A 17,828-nucleotide genomic window follows, 5' to 3' on the forward strand; every position below is an offset into this window, starting at 1 on the left:
CTTCATTTCATTTTTGTTTCTTGTCACTATCACAGTTTCTTGTTCTACTAGTTGTTTCATTTCATTTTGATTCCTCCTTAATATTTCATTTTCGTGAGAGAGATTTTCTATCTTGCCCATCAAGGATTTCTGTAGTTCAAGAATTTGTTTTTGAGAGCTTCTTAATGATCTTACCAATTTTTTGAGATCCACTTCTTGCATTTCTTCTATCTCATCATCTTCAAATCTTGAATTGGGGTGTCTTTTTTATTTGGGGGCATCATAGTGTCTTCCTTGCTCTTGTTACCTTGGTTTCTACATTTGTTTGGCATCTTGGAGGTGTTCTTTGTTTCCTTCGCTGTGGTGTTTTATCTCATTATACTATGGCTCTATAGTATGTGGACTGCCTGCTTTTGATGGATCCTTAGAGGCTTTGCTGGATGTGGCCAAAGAGCTCTGTTTTGTTCTTCAGGGTTAAGAGTGCACCCAAATTGACTCACCCAGATTGTTCTCTGGCTTGCTCTCTTGCTCTCTCTCTCTCTTTTTTTTTTAGACTCAGTTGGGAAGAAATTCCACACAGCTCACCGGGTTGCCTAGGTTATGGAGTTTGTTTTACATATGTAAAATGGTGCCTGCTCTTTGTAAGGTGAGTGGCCAGAGAGGCTAGTGACCCTGCAGGTTCCCCCTATTTATTTGCTTTTTTTCTTTCTCTCCTCCAGTCAGCCTGGTGCACTTTCCCCCCGTGTGACTTCAGACCACGCTCTAACCTTCCCGGCCAATGTCTGGGGTTACCTCTCCTTCCAGCGCCGGGGCTCAAATTCTGCGGCTTTGCTTCTTTCGCTGGGCTGGCTGGGTTCCCCGCTCCTGCGGCTCCTCTCTCGCGGCTCCAGTCCCGCAGCATGGCTTGGCACGGCAGTGGGCCACCTTGCTCTCCCTGTAGTCTTCTGTATCATATCCACTAGATCCGGAAGAGTTTCCTCTGCAGTTTTTTTTTTCTGAGTCTCTTCCTGAGGCTACAGTAACTCCACTTTTGTTAAATTATCTTTTCCCGGACTGCTGGTGTGCGCTCTCACTCTTCCGCCATCTTGGCTCCACCCCCAGCTAATTGCATTTAACATAATGACTTCCAGTTTCATCCATTTTGTTGTAAATAGTAAAATTTTAGAACTTTAAATTTTTTAAACGATTTATTTAATTATTTGAGAGGCAGAGTTAGAGATAGAGAGATCTTCCATCTTCTGGTTCACTCCCTAAATGGCCACAATGGCCAGAGCTGGGGTGATCGAATCCAGGAACCAATAGCTTCTTCCAGGTGCATGGGGTGAAGTACTTGGGTCATTTTCTGCTGCTTTTCCAGGCCATTAACAGGATGTTAGATTGGAAGTGGAGCAGTCGGAACTTGAACTAGAGCCCATATAGGATTCCACTGCCACAGGTGGAGGCTTAAGCTACCATGACACAATGCCAGGCGCAATTTCAGCTCTAAATGACTAAATTACATCCCACTGTATAAAAATATATTTTATGTATCCATTCATCAGGTGAGCAGTTAGGTTTTTGCATACCTTGGGTGCTGTAAAGATTGCTGTAATAAACACAGTGCTAGATGTCTTCCACAGACTGATTTCATTTCCTTTGGATATATACCCTATTTTGGAATTGATGGATCATATGGTAGTTTAGTTTTAGTTTTAGAGGGACTTACATACCATTTTCCACAAATGCTGAACAAATTGACATTCCCAGCAGTGGGATCTTTGATGACCTGTTCTTTCCACTGAGATCTCACTTGCTAAGATCTTTCAAATAGTGTTTGTTTGTTTTTTGCCACAGTGTCTTGGCTTTCCATGCCAAAATTACTCTCATGGGCTTTTTAGCTGGATCCGAATGCCTTAAGGGCTGATTCTGAGGCCAGAGTGCTGTTTAGGACATCTGCCATTCTATGAGTCTGCTGTGTCTCCGGCTTCCCACGTTGGATCGTTCTCTCCCTTTTTGATTCTATCAGTTAGTGTTTTCAGACACTAGTCTTGTCTGTGTGACCCCTTTGACTCTTAGACCTATCAGTATTTCAGTTGTGAACTGAAATTGATCACTTGGACTAGTGAGATGGCATTGGTACATGCCACCTTGATGGGATTGAATTGGAATCCCCTGGCAAGTTTCTAACTCTACCATTTGGGGTAAGTACGATTGAGCATGTCCCAAATTGTACATCTCCTCCCTCTCTTATTCCTCTTATTCCCACTTTGGGATGGGATGTGATCCAGTAGATGGCAGATCTTTCTCTGCCTGTCTTTAAAATATGATACAAATTTTAAAAAATGTGCAGACCACCCTGAAGGCTATGAGTGAGTTGAGCCAGAGAGTTTCTGGTGTTCTCAGGAATCCTATATGGAATGTGTTTTCAATCTACAGGTGCCCTCTGCTATTTCTTCTGCTCCATCAAAATATTTCACTGAGGAATCTGATATCAACCCTGTCTACTGTAGTAAGATTTTTTTTGACAGGCAGAGTTAACACGAGACAGAGAGAAAGGTCTTCCTTCCGTTTGTTCACCCCCCAAATGGCCACCACAGCCAGCGCACTGCACCAATCTGAAGCCAGGAGCCAGGCGCCTTCTCCTGGTCTCCCATGCGGGTGCAGGGCCCAAGCACTTGGGCCATCCTCCACTGCCCTCCCAGGCCACAGCAGAGAGCTGGACTGGAAGAGGAACAACCGGGACTAGAACCCAGAGTGCTGGTGCCACAGGCGGAGGATGAGCCTAGTGAGCCGCGGTGCCGGCCTACTATAGTAAGATTTTAAGATATTTAAACTTTTCCTCTTTTTCATAAAAGTCCAGAGTGAAAGAAAAAAAATCTGTCCAGGCTTTTCATAGTGATTGCTTGCAGGTGGCTGCTTGATGTGCAGAAGGAAGACAGAATTGGCTGTGTGGCAAGAGGGGTCACCATGATACATGGGTTCTCCAGGATGCTCAGTCCAGCTGCTTGGCAGCCACACCTCCAGGGTACCAGATGCCAGAGCAGAGCTGAGTGGTAGATCACAGCCTCACAACGGTGTGAGCCAAGGCCACTCAGCACAGTATGAAACCCGCAGTCTCACTTCTCTGCTTGGTGGATAAGCTGGGTGAGAAAGAGTTTCCTGGGCATTTTACTTTTATCTCATTGAACTGCTGGACAGAAACTTTGCTCCTGTAAGTGGTTCACTTCCTGAGGAATTTCATAAAATGAACACAGCGTCGCTCCAGCTCCCCATGGCTGACATCTTTACCCTGAGAGCTCAATCAGGTCTGAAGCCTGGGGTTCCTGCAATGCCAGGAGACCCTGTCCCCCCACCACACACACACTGCTCCATCATCACTCAGGCCTCATTTTCCTTGCTCTGAGGGCTGAGGGCATGGATTTCTCAGTCCATCAACCACACAGTGCACAGGTGTCTGCCGTGTGCTCAGGTGTGAGCTTCATCTCCTGAAGTGTCTGGACCATCAGCAGGCAGGGGCTGTGTATTTGTGTCATACGTTCGGGACACAGAAGAGATCTCAAGAAGAAAAATGATGAAAAGGGCGCCAAAGGAAGTTGGCCACCTTCAACCATGGCCATAAAATAGATTTTTGTAACTCGTTTAATCTTAGAGCTTAATCTTGACATTAAGAGCTTGGACACCATGGCGTAAATGACTAACATCACAGAAAAACACAGGTGCTGTGGTATGAATGGATGTCAGGACCAGACTGTACCTCATACTGTATGGAGGGGACCCTCAGCCTCCTAGAACCTGTGGAGGACACCAGAGGTCTCAGCCCAGGGCAGGGGCACTGCACAGTGAGGGGTGGGCTGGGTTAAGGTGTTCTCAGGACAAGGTGAGAGAATTCAGGGTTGTCTACAGAGCTGGTCCTTTCTGATCCTCACACCTGTGTCAGGAAACTCAGAGGAAAGTTTGGAGCACAGATCTCTCCAGTGCTACTGTGCAGGAGGGAATAAAGGAAAATGTAGACAGGTGACGTGTTCCACTGGGGAAATCCACGTTCTGTGCCTCCGAGCTGGATTTCATCACCTTTCTCCATTCTCAAAATAACAACACTGAGAGATGAGCTCAGCGAGTCTTTTCCTTAAAACGCTGCAGGTTGCTCTCAGGTGCATGGAATCCCCCAGCTGTTGTCCTGGGTGAGTGACTGTTTCACTGATGAGGAACCAAGCCAGATGAGTTCCTAGGCTGGGGATGAAGGGTAAAAACTGGCAACAGGGAGGTTTGTAGAAGCCTCAGAAGAGACTCCAGCAGTCCTCCAGGCTCAGCAGTGTTCTGTGTAACACAGTGGGGACACTGTCTTCTCATGATATTTGGTCTTTTACTTTGGCAACTCCCCACATCAGTCCAGTTTTTTAGAAAACATTCAGTTTTTTATTTTCCATTCATATATGCTTTGTAGTCAGCTCTGAAAGCACACATTCTCATTGCTGTAGACTACAACAGTGCTCATTCATAACCACATTTTTACCTGGAAGGCACCAGTTTTAATTCTGAGTTTCACTCAACATTATTAGTGTTGCTTCTTTCACCTTCAGAAAAGTGTTAAAACTATGAATTTAAAGTGCCTTTGATAGTTTCTTTTTTAAGAAACAATGTAACCCTTTAGAAGGAAATGGGATCTTTGTTCAAAACAGTGCCATGGGCAGTTAACCCTCTCCTTCCTACACAATGTCTGCCAGTATTTACTCTTAAAGATCTTTCTTCTTCAGCTTTCATGTGCACAGATTTCAAGTTCCAGGAGGAAACTCTTAGCTTTGAGAATACTCCAAACTAGAGTCTGGGGAAATGAGGCTGAATCTACACTGAAATAAGGAAAATGCAAAGACATCGATGGAGCTCTCTCCTCCCTATTTCCAGTTGGCCGAAGGACAATCTCAGAACAGGTATATGGCTCCAGATTTGTTAAAAAATCTCTCCCTGTCTCATTGATAACCAATTCTTAAGGAATTTTGAATGAACAAATTTTACATAGGTTAATTTGTGTGCTTGAGTTTTATGCTCCCCCTCCCCAAAAAAAAAAAACCAAATGCACTGATGATGCAAGGCAGGTTGTACAGGTTTAGTGCTGTCACGCACTCATTGGCACAGACAGAGCTGGAATGACATTTCTTGCTAGTACGATGCCATGATGGTGGTGTGCTGAGTGACAGTGACATCTGTCCCACAGGACGCTGGGCTGCTCTGGGCTGCTGCTCAGGGAAGCCGACGCGGCACTGTCTGCCACTGTCTGTGACTCAGCTGGCTGTGTCGCTGTGACGAAGGCCCTTGCTTTGGAGTGATGAGTTATTGGTAATAATATTACTATTAAGTCACTAATTGCAACATTAAGTTACTACTAACAACTAAAATACTTCAGATTTTTCTGACTACACATAAAAATATTGGTGCCATCAACAGCCAAGTGTAAGCAGGCACCCTGAGCTTTATTGCATAATCCCTTCACCCTGCATTGCCAATATGAATTCTCACCCAGATTTTTTGACAAACAGCTCCCACTCATTTACCAAAATGTTTCTCAAGCTTTTCCTTCACTCTGCTAGAATCCATGTATTGTACAACATCTCTGTTTATGCCACTAACATCAGTTTGTGTGCTCTGTCCACTGCTTCTGCACAGTTTTCAACAAAATTTTCCAGCTAGAACCATACAACTTAGAAGGTGTTTCTCAGTACACTTGTACTTCTTGATATGCATCCATTGTGTATTATCAGTGGCACCTACAGAATTGATATGTTTGTTGGCCGACAGTCACGTTGACCTATGTGGAACAAACCAAGGGTTGCTCTTTGACATATCTAAGCACATCACCATGTGCTGACATACATCCTAGCATTTACACGTTGTGTCAGTCCTAAGAGCTTGATTATGCTCATACCACACACAATGAACAGACATGTCCTCCTTGTCTTCCTTTTTTTTCCACCCTGTATCTTTCCATTCCGAAGACTATACATGGGGCTAGCATTGTGGTGTATGGGGTTAAAACACTGCCTGCAACACTGGCATCCCTTATGGTTGCTGGTTCAAATCCAGGCTGCTCCACTTCTGATCTAGCTCCCTGCTAATGAAATGGGTCAAGCAGTGGAAGATTGCCAAGTGTTTGGGCTCCTGCCACTCAAGGGGGAGACATTAAAGAAGCTCATAGCTTCAGCCTGGTCAGCCTCAGCCATTTTGGCCATCAAGGGACTTACAAACACATGGAAGATCAGTCTCTTTCTGTATAATTTGCACTTTTAAATAAGTAATTTTTTAAAAAGCCACACACTTGTACTGAGATCTGCTGAGGTTTTTCCTTCTGTTACCCCTACACTTCCCTCTTGACCACGGTGTTTTCCATAATCTCTGGCCCACTTGATGGGGCCATGTAGCACAGGCCTGGCTGTGAGTTGGGTCCATGCAGCGCACAGCTGTCTGAAGTGAGTGCTGTTGATCAGGTGGTAGAAGGAGTCTTCACAGTGTTCATTTGTTCCTGGATGCTGAATTCTCTGACACTTCTTAGTCTGTGTTCTCTCATTCTCCTAACCTTCCCACTCAGCTCTTCCTGATACCACCTGTCTAGATGAGACCTCTTTAAGAACTTCCAAATTATAACCCCCACAGTGTCTGTCATTGTATTCAGAGTCTCTCTGAGGGCTGTCTGCTTTCTCCAGTGTGGAGAAGGTAACTTGGGGGCTTGGTCCATCAGCAGAGCCAGGTGCCATCTTGCACTGTCAGTCCTCGGAGCTGTATCTGAGGAGGGTCTCCTGGCTCCTCCTGCTGTCTTATGATCTCCTAGTCCATGCTGTGCTTGTCAGGAGTGAGTGTGAGGAGCATGGCTGGGGTGGACTCGCTATGACAACTGCTTCCAGAATGCTTTTTCTAAGAAAATATCAGCCAGAAAGAGCTAACGTATTAGCTTTCTATTCCCTTCCTTACAGTATGTGAATATAAATATAAAATGTACGTATTTGGCAGGCGTGTTTTCCTGGTAACACTGGTGTGTGCTCAGCACAGTGTGGAGACCGCTGGGAGGTGGGCTCAGCTCTCAGCCCCTGGTCATTCTCAGGAGCCACTGTGAGTGGGTACCCCTGCATGTTTCTGACTGGGTCCATTTCCTTAATAACCATTATGTGAAGAGAGGGAAAAATTTCTAGCTCCATCTGGAGAATTTGCCCTATTGTAAAAATAAGACTTCTCCAGTGGTTCTTAAGAAATTTCTGATATGATACCAGTTCATGCAGTGTACATCCTACCTTTCTTACATGATCCCCGATAAACTGCATAAATGAAGTCTCATTTTGCAACTTGCTATGGTGAGACATGCTATTTGATCAGTTTTATAATATCATGCACTTGCATTTCTAAGGTTCAATTGTATTTTAAAATCTGAATGAAAGCAAAGCCTGCACAAGGGCAATATAAAAAATTCATGAGCAAAACTGAGTTAAAATGTTAGTTTATTTTGGCACAAAATATCTTGAAATCTGTGCATAGTTTTTTTCATACTATGCATTCTAAGGAAAAAAATTAAAGACCCTTTATACACATGGAGTGTGTAGCTTTTTATAAAGTATCTTTCAATTACATTTTTGAAGATCTCATGTATTTCAAATAACATAATTTTAATTTTTACCTCAGCGTTTTAAAGTGTTAGTATGTTACTATATATCTATTAAATTTGTAACACTGTTAGTACACATTTTCTAATTAGGTAAAATAGATCCACAGTAAATAGGTGTGTACAATTTTAAGTAGAAGAAAGTTCAGGGCTGTGTGCTTAATGATTTGCAGAGACACGTGGATGATAATGTGACAAATATTTTCCCCCGGAGCTCAGACAGGAGCCATGCAGCAAAAGCAGCCCAAGGATTTGAGCCATCTTGTATTGCTTTCCCAGGCCCTAGCAGAGAGCTTGATCAGGCAGTGGCCACAGCGGCCATTGGAGGGTGAACCAACAGTAAAGGAAGACCTTGCTCCCTGTCTCTCTCTCTCACTGTCCACTCTGCCTGTCAAAAAAAAAAAGAAAGCTTGATCAGAAGTGGAGATGCAGGGACTCAAACCAGCACCCGTATGGGATGCCAGCACTACAGCCTGGGGCTTTAACCCACTGTGACACAGCACCCGCCCCTAGTCACTGTATTCTTAAATGCTACACAGTAATGGGGCTTAAAAAATTCAATTTCTTAGCTACTCATATTATAGAACTATAATGTTCCAATTTTCTGTGGATGAAATGCAGCCTGACACTCTCAATTTTTCAAATGATAAATCCGTGAAAGTGTATTGCTGGAAGTATTGTTACAATATTAAATGCCACATATATATAAAGTTTGAATTATAGTAAATAACTGTATTACACAGGGGAAGGATCATACCTATAGGTCATACCACTTAGGTCATAAGCACTTCCAACTGTGGGGCAGACAGGAAGACTTGGCCCCCATGGAGAACCACCTTGGTGAAGAGGTATACCATCATTTCTGTAGGAAGGAATCACCTGTCCACTTAGACCGTGAACATAGTCATTGTGGCTTCTGCATTCCAGTGTTGGAGAGGGAAGGAACCGTGGAACAGAGGGGGTTCAGCGCCTGCGACTGTGGTGCTCACTTCCCCTGCTCCTCCAGCAGGGTCAGAGCTGCCACATTAGGAGAGGACGGCTCTCTCTCAAGGTGAGCTCAGGAGCAGAACCTCACGGGGACAGCAGTGGCTGCGGTTTCTGCACAGACCATTGTTCCCCAGGCCCTACGCTTGTTCATACAATTATCCAATACCCTTGCACACACAGAATCTCTAAGTGACACTTATCTATAGTTACAAATAATGGAGTCTCAGACTTCCTGGCTAACCAGCATTGGGTTTTTTATGTATTAAGAATATCTCTGGGGCTGATGCTGTAGCACAGTGGGTTAAAGCCCTGGCTAATCATCTTCTGATTTGCCTCTCTGCTAATGTGTCTTGGAAACCAGTGGAGGATGATCCAAGTCCTTGGGCCCCTGCACTCAAGTGGAAGAGCTGGAAGAAGCTCTTGGCTTAGCTCCAGCCATTGCGGCCATTTGGAGACTGATCCAGCAGTGGAGGCTCTCTAACTCTTTGAAATAAAACAACCTTAACAGTGGTATAAGAAATAAATACACATTGATATATCCTGGACCCCTGCATATGGGGGTGTAATTTCTTCTTGCTTAAAATTCCCATTTGAATTCATCATTTTGCAAATCTCAAGGGAAATAAATCATTTGCCCACCTCTGAAAAGCTAAAAATAACAAAAATCCAAAAACAATTTTTAATAATGGCAATTTTATTCTCTAGGTCCTGAGTGAAGCCTGCAATGGAATTTATTATCCATTATAATTGACAAGTATGTAACTAGAAACAGTGGCCTCCAGGAGAGTGCTCACAGGTGAAAACTGGTGCAATGGGGTTGATCGAGATACCTTCATGAAGGTAGGAGTTGTAGTGGAGACCAATTAAGTTCATAATATTTGCAGTAAGTCATTTTAAAATTTTTCCTCAGACATATACTAAATGTTCTTTTTTCCCCAAAAAAGATGAGTAAAAACAATGTACTTTTAAGCTTTATTGCTATAAGAAATGGCTTTTACTCTGAAGTCAGCATTGGGATCACAGCCAACACCTTCCATCTACTTTTCCACGTCCTCTGGTTCTTTCTCAAGCACAGGCCCAGGCCCACCGATCTGGCCATTGGGCACTTGACCCTCATCCACCTGGTGATGCTGATCACCGTAGGGGTCATAGCCGCAGACATTTTTGAGTCTCAGGAGTTATGGGACGACATCACGTGTAAAGCTGTCATCTACTCATACCAGGTGATGCGGGGTCTCTCCCTGGGCACCACCTGCCTGCTGAGCGTCCTCCAGGCCATCACCCTCAGCCCCAGGAGCTCCTGTTTGGCAAAGTTCAAGCAGACAACCTCACAGCACAACATGTGTGGTTTTGTCTTCCTATGGGTCTTCAATCTGTCCATCAACGCTCATTTCTTAATCTCCACTGTTGCCACCACAAATCGTACATCCAGCAGTCTTATGTTTGTCACTAAATCCTGCTCTCTTTGGCCCCAGAGGTACTTACCCAGACTCACATTTCACATCTTGGGGATCTTCAGGGATGTCTCCCTTACAGGGCTCATGGCCCTCTCAAGTGGGTACATGGTGACTCTCCTGTGCAGGCACAAGAGGCAGTCCCAGCACCTTCACCGCACCAGCCTCTCTCCACGAGCCTCCCCAGAGCACAGGGCCACCCGCACCATCCTGCTGCTCATGAGCATCTTTGTGCTCCTGTACTTGATGGACTGCATGGTGGCTTCCTTCTCAGGCATGTGGTGGAAGAGTGACCCAGTGCGCCTGTGCGTCCACATGTTGGTGGGCAATGGCTATGCCACAATTTGTCCTTTGGTACTAATCAGTAGTGAAAAACGAATGATCACGTTTTTCAAATTTATGTGGCATAAGGAGAGTAAGTGTTCAATTGGTTGTTAAATAACATGTCTCTTTGAGAAAATACGATTGAGAAGGGGAGATTGAATGGCCTGAAAAAAGAATTCAAAGCAAGGTTTTAAGGTTACTCAACAATACAGTTAAATGACATGAGAAATTATGGAAAGTGATAAACAGCAATTTTGGAAATGAAGTATTCAATAGGTCAAATTAAAGGTAGAGTACAAACTTTCACCAGTGTTCTGTTAGACTGAAGATAGAATATCTGACCTAGAAGGCAGGTGTTTGAAATATTTCAATAAGATCAGAAACAAGGGGTAAGAAGAAAAAAATTAGCAAGCCTGAGCAGTGGTCCAGATCTATGGGAGACCATCAGTTCATGGAGTTGCATTAATATCATAAAAATGTCCACGCTGCCCAAAGCAACTTACAGGATTAATGTGATACCAAGCCAAAATACCAGCAATTTTTTCACAGAAGTAGAAAAAACAATTATGAAATTCATACAGAATCATGAATGATCACAGATAGCCAATGTCATCTTACACCATGAAAACAAAGCTACACAATACCAGATTTCCAGATGTGCTATACAGTTACTGTTAGCAAAATGGCCTGCTACTGGCATTAGCATAGGCCTATTGAGGAATGGAACACAATACACACCTCAGATCAATCCATGCATCTAAAACCAACTAATCTTTAACAAAGGAAATCTGCTTTTTCCAAGATACAACTTTTGCTTGTTTAACAAATCATGTGGAAATAGAATTTTCTTACATTAAGAAATATAAAGAAGGCCCCTACCTTACAGCCTTTACAGAAACCAACTCACAGTGGATCAAGGATCTAAAATTAAGATCCGATCATCAAACTGCTAGAGGAAAACATAGGAGAAATGCTGCATGCAATTGTCCAAGGCAAGTACTAAATGGGAAAACTCTAGAATTCTGGGAAACAAAATAAAAAAGATACTAAAATAATTTACATCAAGGTCAGAACCTTTTGCACGGCAGCACAAAAAATGAAAGCGAATGAGCACCTACTGAATAGGTAAAATAGTTACAAACTATGACTCTTAGAAAGGATTAATAAGAAATTCAGTGACCCAAACCTTCGAGCTAAGAAATGGGCAAAGGATATTTACAAATCACCAACAGAAACATGAAAATAACTTCAGAATCTTGAGCCAGCATGAAATGCACACTAAATTCACAATGAGGTGCTATACTCTAAAAATTCAAATTCATAAATTTCCAGTGCTGCTATAATGTGAAAAACCAGGTACCCTAGTATTCTGTTGGTGGGATGTAAACAAGTAGAAGCATTGAGGATGGCACTACCGAGACTCCTCAGAAAACTACAAATATATCCAAGAATTGACCTAGCAATGCTACTCCTGTGAAAAATCAGCATATGAAAATTTGTATGCACTCCCATGTTTATAACAGCTCAATTCACCATAGCTAAGATATGGAATGAACTCAGATGTCCTTCAACAATGTCTGGATAAAGAAAATATTTACATGTATATGTATATATATATAATGCGTGTATATTACTCAACCACAAAAAGAATGAAATCCCAACCTATGTAACAAAGTGGATCCAAAAGGGGATCATTAGCTAAGGGAAATAACCCAGTTCCAAACAGAAATACTACGTTTTCTCTTTATATTTGGTAGTTTAAAAAAAATCTGTCACGTCACTTGGTACAGCAATACTTAGTGCTTCATTGAATGCTCCACTGAATCATACCATGTAAGGGAAAATATGGTCTGTCTTCACAAACTAACAAACAAACGGAGAGGAGGGAACAGTGAGGACTCTTGGGATACCACTCATGCTTTGTTCTTACCACATGTTGGTATGCATGTGATCACATAACAAATTTTATCTAAACATTCATGTGCATTTCTGGGCATGTGTACTGTATTGTAAATAAAGTCTAGAACATCCACTTGACAAGTAACTAATGCATAAGTTAACCCTATCACAACCATTGGGCAAACCCAAGAGTTCAATTCAAATCACACATACAGTACCTGCAGCTTATACCAGATTTCAAACTTCAGGAGACAAAACAAAATGAGAGGTTGAAAAAGGACAATAAGTAGAATAATACTATTGGTTGAACTCTGTAATATACAATTATTCTTAGGTGTTTTATATTTAACAGGGATCACTTTTCAGTTAAATTTAGAGTGGGAATAAGAGAGGGAGGAGATGTACAATTTGGGACATGCTCAATCAGACTTGCCCCAAATGGGAGAGTTAGAAACTTGCCAGGGGATTCCAATTCAATCCCATCAAGGTGGCATGTACCAATGCCATCTCACTAGTCCAAGTGATCAATTTCTGTTCACAGTTGATCATACTGATAGGTCTAAGAGTCTAAAGGATCACATAGAATTAAAAAACTGCAGAGAATGATCCAACATGGGAAGCAGGATACACAGCAGACTCATAGAATGGCAGATGTCCTAAACAACACTCTGGCCTCAGAATCAGCCCTTAAGGCATTCGAATGCAGTACCAGTATTTTACACTTTGTGTTTCTGTGTGGGTGCAAACTGTTGACAGCTTTACTGTATATACAGAAGATCAGTTTAGTATATATTAAGAGAATTGAAAATGAATCTTGATGTGAATGGAAGGGGAGAGGGAGCAGGAAAGGGGAGGGTTGTGGGGGGGGATTATAAGGGGGGAGGAAAGCCATTGTAACCCATCAGCTGTACTTTGGAAACTTATATTCATTAACTAAGTTAAAAGAGAAAAAGGACAATAAATGGACAAAGTGAAAGTGATTGTGGTTACTGTGCCTCCTGTAATATATGTGTGTTTTAAATATGTACACACACCTCAAGAAAACTGTTACTACAACAGAAAATCAGAATAGACATGTAACTACAAAAGAGATGCACTTAGTCATCCAAAACTTACCAAAAACAAAATCCATAACCAGGTCAATTCACTGCTCCTATATACTGGGGCCAGAGCTGTGGCGCACTTGGTTACTCCTGCGGCACCGGCATCCCATGTGGGCACTGGTTCTAGTCTTGGTTGCTCCTCTTTCAGTCCAGCTCTCTGCTATGGCCTGGGTGCTTGGGCCCCTGCACTCACATGGGAGACCAGGAAGAGGCTCCAGAATCCTGATCGCTGCAGCTCTGGCCATTGTGGCCACTTGGAGAGTGAACCAACAGAAGAAAGACCTTTCTCTCTCTTTTACTGTAACTCTACTTGTCAAATAAATAAAATCTTTAAAAAAGGATTTATAGCATTGTTATGCATAAAGGGATGTTTTCCAGCATGATAACAAAATACCTAAGGATGAATGATTTATAAAAAGTCATACTTCTTTAATCCATGGTTAGAGGTTCAAAGGCCTGGCACCACGGAGGATGACATCACAATGGTAGGTGTTAAAGCAAGAGGTATAGACCACCTGGTGAGAAGGAAGCCACATGGACCTGGGAGCTGGTCCTGTGCTTTCATCATAACTCCAGGGAACAAGTCACTCATTTAGAGAGTTAACTCTACGGGGAATGCCCACAATGACCCCATATCCTCCCATAGGATCTCATTCTTAAAAGTCCAGCTGCACCTTAACATCCTAACTCTGGGAACCAAGATTCTAACACATCAGCATTGTGGGGACACACATGGGCAAAATCCAAAGCATGGCACCAGTCTTTGAAAACTTTCAGCTTTTTGGGGAAACATGTATAAGGGATACTTTCCTGCTCATTCTATGAGACTGCAAACAGAAAAAAAATATTGACGGGGCAGCACTGTAGCAGAGCAGGTAAAGCCGCCGCCCGCAGGGCTGGCATCCCATATGGGCACCAGTTCAAGTCCTGGCTGCTCCACTTCTGAAGATCTCTGCTGTGGCCTGGTAAAAGAGTATAAGAGGGGCCCAAGGACCCCTGCAGCCACATAGGAAACCCAGAAAAAGCTCCTGGCTCCAGAATGGCACTGCTTCAGCTGTTGTGGCCACCTGGGAAGCGAGCCAGTGGATAAAAGCCCACTCACTCACTCTGGCTCCTCCTCTCTGTAACTCTGCCTTTCAAATAAGTAAACTTTTTTGTTTTCTAAAGAGTATTTACAATCTGGAAATTGATTCTTACAGGCAAACAAAACACACCTCTAAATAGACACAAGACTGATGAGATCCCTGAAGATCTCTTTACTCCCAGTAATTTTTTTTTTGGACAGGCAGAGTTAGAGAGACAGAGGGAAAGGTCTTCCTTCTGTTGGTTCATCCCCCAAATGGCCGCTATGGCTGGCGCTGTGTCGATCTGAAGCCAGGTACTTCTCCTGGTCTCCCATGGGGTGCAGGACCCAAGGACTTGGGCCATCCTCCACTGCCCTCCCGGGCCACAGCAGAGAGCTGGACTGGAAGAGGAGCAACCGGAACAGAACCGGCACCCCAACCAGCACTAGAACTCCAGGGTGCCGGCACCGCAGGCAGAGGATTAGCCTAGTGAGCCGCGGCACCAGCCATTCCCAGTAATTTTCAAGCTCTGCTGGAGCTGGATAAATGCTGGAGAAGAGCTCCCGAGGATACACTCTGGAGCACAGCCATTACTACATCATCCTGCTGGAAGGTGCGGCAGGCTGATGCTGGAGATCTGTGAGGGCTGCATTCTTGAGCAAACACCCACGGAAGGGAGGCACTCTCACTTCTTGTCCATTATCGCTGACAATGTAGTAGACACAGCAGGGGAAGAGGACCTGCCGGTGTTGTTGAGCTCTGTTGAATCTCATAACCTGAGAGAGGAAGCTGTGGGCTTCCTGCCTTACGAAGCTGATACAGAAATTTTGGCGGTGAAATTTCACACTATAATAACTGAAAAGTGTGGACTAGAGTAGGACTAAAGATAGAATATGGCCATAGCCAGGCTTACATTGTGTCCAGTGTATTTTCTTCCAGAATAAAGGTTGTTGCTTCCAGACCTTTAAAGAAATATCCCCAAGCTGTCTACACACTCTGCTCTTCCTATGCCTTTAATATGTGGTTGGCAAAATCAGTATCTGTTATGGGAGTACCTGTTGCATTGGGAACCACGGAGGAAGTTGGTTCTTTCCTCCATCGATCACCGCAACAGCTTCCAGAACTTGACAGTGTAATTTCCATTCTTTTCCAGAACAGTGAAGAAAGAAGCAAAGAACGGAAAGAAATTTGGCTGTGTATTCTTCCTCTGTTGAAGCTTTAGAATGAACACTATAAAAATTGATGAAAGTAGGGCTGGCACTGTGGCATAGCAGGGAAGGCAGCTGCCTGCAGTGCCGGCATCCCGTCTGGGAGCCAATTCGAGTTCTGGCTGCTCCTCTTCCAATGCAGCTCTCTGGTATGGCCTGGGAAAGCAGTGGAAAATAGCCCAAAGTCATTGGGGCCCTGCATCCACATGGAGATGTGGAAGAAACTCCTGGCTTCAGTTCAGCCCAGCTTTGGCCATTGCAGCCATCTGGGGTGTCATTCATTCAATGGAAGATATGTATCTGTGTGTGTCTCTAACTTTGCCTTTCAAATAAATAAGTCAATTAAAAAAATGGATGAATACATTAATGTGTTAATATTAAACTCTACACAACTAATTCATAGCCTCCTACAGATAATTCAGAACTCGTTGAAAATACTTGAGAATTTAAAAATACTTAAGATACTTGTATTTGATGTAGGGAGGCCATTTAATGAATATCTGTGCCTATAGGCTTCCCATTGAATATGCTAGCCATTGATAATCTCCCTAATTAAATGCTCCTGTTAAACTGCCATGCTGGGACAACCTCTTCATTCTAGAAGGTAGCACTGGAAGTGCTACAGTCCACTTCTTTGTTTCGGGTAGTGACACCCTGGAATTGTTTAAGTCATTTTTAGACATAACATTTATTATCACTGTGGATCCAACTGTCAGGTTAGAATTAGCAATGTTTTGGAGAAGTAAATTTTGGAGGATGTGTGAGAAGGAACAGATTTTATGAATGATGCAGTGAAAACTCATGATCCAGTCTGAAATGGATAATTACCAGAGAGTAGTTACTGATTTCACTGTAAATTTTGGCTTGATCAAATGAAGCTTAAAGGAGTAAGTTCACAGTGGAAGAAGCTGCCATTGCCATTCTACATCTTTCTAGGAGGTTTATGTTGAACAAGGCAGTGTCAGGCCATGGATACTGAAAATTGACTTACCTGTTTTCTTCTGTCTTCTTCTGTGAGTCTACTGCCTTGTCTTGATTTATAAACGAAACCTGGAAAACCTACAAAAGGAAGTGTTTTGTGATTTATCTAGAAATAATACAGAAAATGTTGCTGATATTTCTGGTGAATAAAATCGATTTTGTATAGTTTATATTTGAATCTAAATAAAATGTAAAGTCTGTTTACATAAAAAAAGTACTGAGATTCAGACGCACTAGACCTAGAAGTGACTGTGACCCCATCATCTTAGCACAAGCAGTGTCATTCATGACTTGGCCAGCTGCTTTGGGATAGCAAGACAAATTCTTCTCCTAGGACTGAAGAAAGTGGGGTTTGGCTTTCCCCCTATGATCCCTACCTCCTCCTCAGACTAGGGCCACTCCTACAGTTGTTCCCTTCTACAGCCCACCTCAACTTTGGTGGAACACTGGAAAATCCTCATGTATTTTTGAATGAATCGAAGCAATTCTAAATTTTTGAGTCAAGGAATAACAAAGGAAATTTAAAAAATTTCTAAGTCAGGACCAGCACTGTGGCATAGTGGGTAAAGCCACTGCCTAAACTGCCAGCATCCCATATGGTCACCGGTTCGAGACCTGGCTGTTCCACTTCCAATCCAGCTAACTCCTGCCTGTGAAAGCAGTAGAAGATGGCCTAAATCCTTGCGCCCCTGCACCCACATAGGAGACCCAGAAGAAGCTCCTGGTTCCAGACTGGCACAGCTCTGGCCCTTGTGGCCAATTGTAGAGTGAACCAGTGGAAAAGAGCTCTCTAACTTTGACTTTCAAATAAATAAATCTTAAAAAAAATTTTTCTAAGAAATTGGAAATGCAGATACCACTATTTGGGTGGTGGAGTTCAAACACTGCTAGGTGGACATGTATAATATTATTGGTATTACACCAAAGATTAGTCCTAGAAAGTTACCTGAATTTCCACCTTCAGAAAAAAGCAAATTAAGCAAGTCTTAAAAATTCTTAAAATTCTAGTTAGACTCAAAGAAGAAGAAAGTCACAGATCCTCAATCAGGACAAGAGAGGAGACATCACTAGAATCATTAAAAGATACTTAAGTGGTACATATGTTGGAAAGTCTTAACTTGGAAAAAAAAATCTTTAGCACATTTTGCTGAGATAGCAGGGAACACATTTAAAACACTAAATGAACTCAAAATGCATCACACTGTGGG

At 43.0% G+C, this 17,828-nt stretch overlaps 1 protein-coding gene and 1 long non-coding RNA gene across 2 annotated transcripts in view; both read left to right on the plus strand.

Annotated features, from left to right (window-relative positions):
* LOC133766425 (uncharacterized) overlaps positions 1 to 9,439 on the plus strand; it is a 116,647-nt gene extending 107,208 nt beyond the window's left edge. The window contains exons 2-3 of the long non-coding RNA XR_009866706.1: positions 4,713 to 4,886; positions 9,293 to 9,439. This is a non-coding gene — a long non-coding RNA (uncharacterized LOC133766425). The remainder of the gene's footprint in view (positions 1 to 4,712; positions 4,887 to 9,292) is intronic.
* Positions 9,440 to 9,531: 92 nt separating this feature from the next.
* Positions 9,532 to 10,479, plus strand: LOC133766194 (vomeronasal type-1 receptor 90-like). The gene has a single exon (XM_062199913.1). It carries the CDS (start codon positions 9,532 to 9,534, stop codon positions 10,477 to 10,479), a length of 948 nt encoding a protein of 315 aa, XP_062055897.1.
* Positions 10,480 to 17,828: the final 7,349 nt, after the last annotated feature.

Source organism: Lepus europaeus, chromosome 9 (genome assembly GCF_033115175.1).
Source record: "Lepus europaeus isolate LE1 chromosome 9, mLepTim1.pri, whole genome shotgun sequence".
In the NCBI taxonomy this organism is placed as follows: Eukaryota; Metazoa; Chordata; class Mammalia; order Lagomorpha; family Leporidae; genus Lepus; species Lepus europaeus.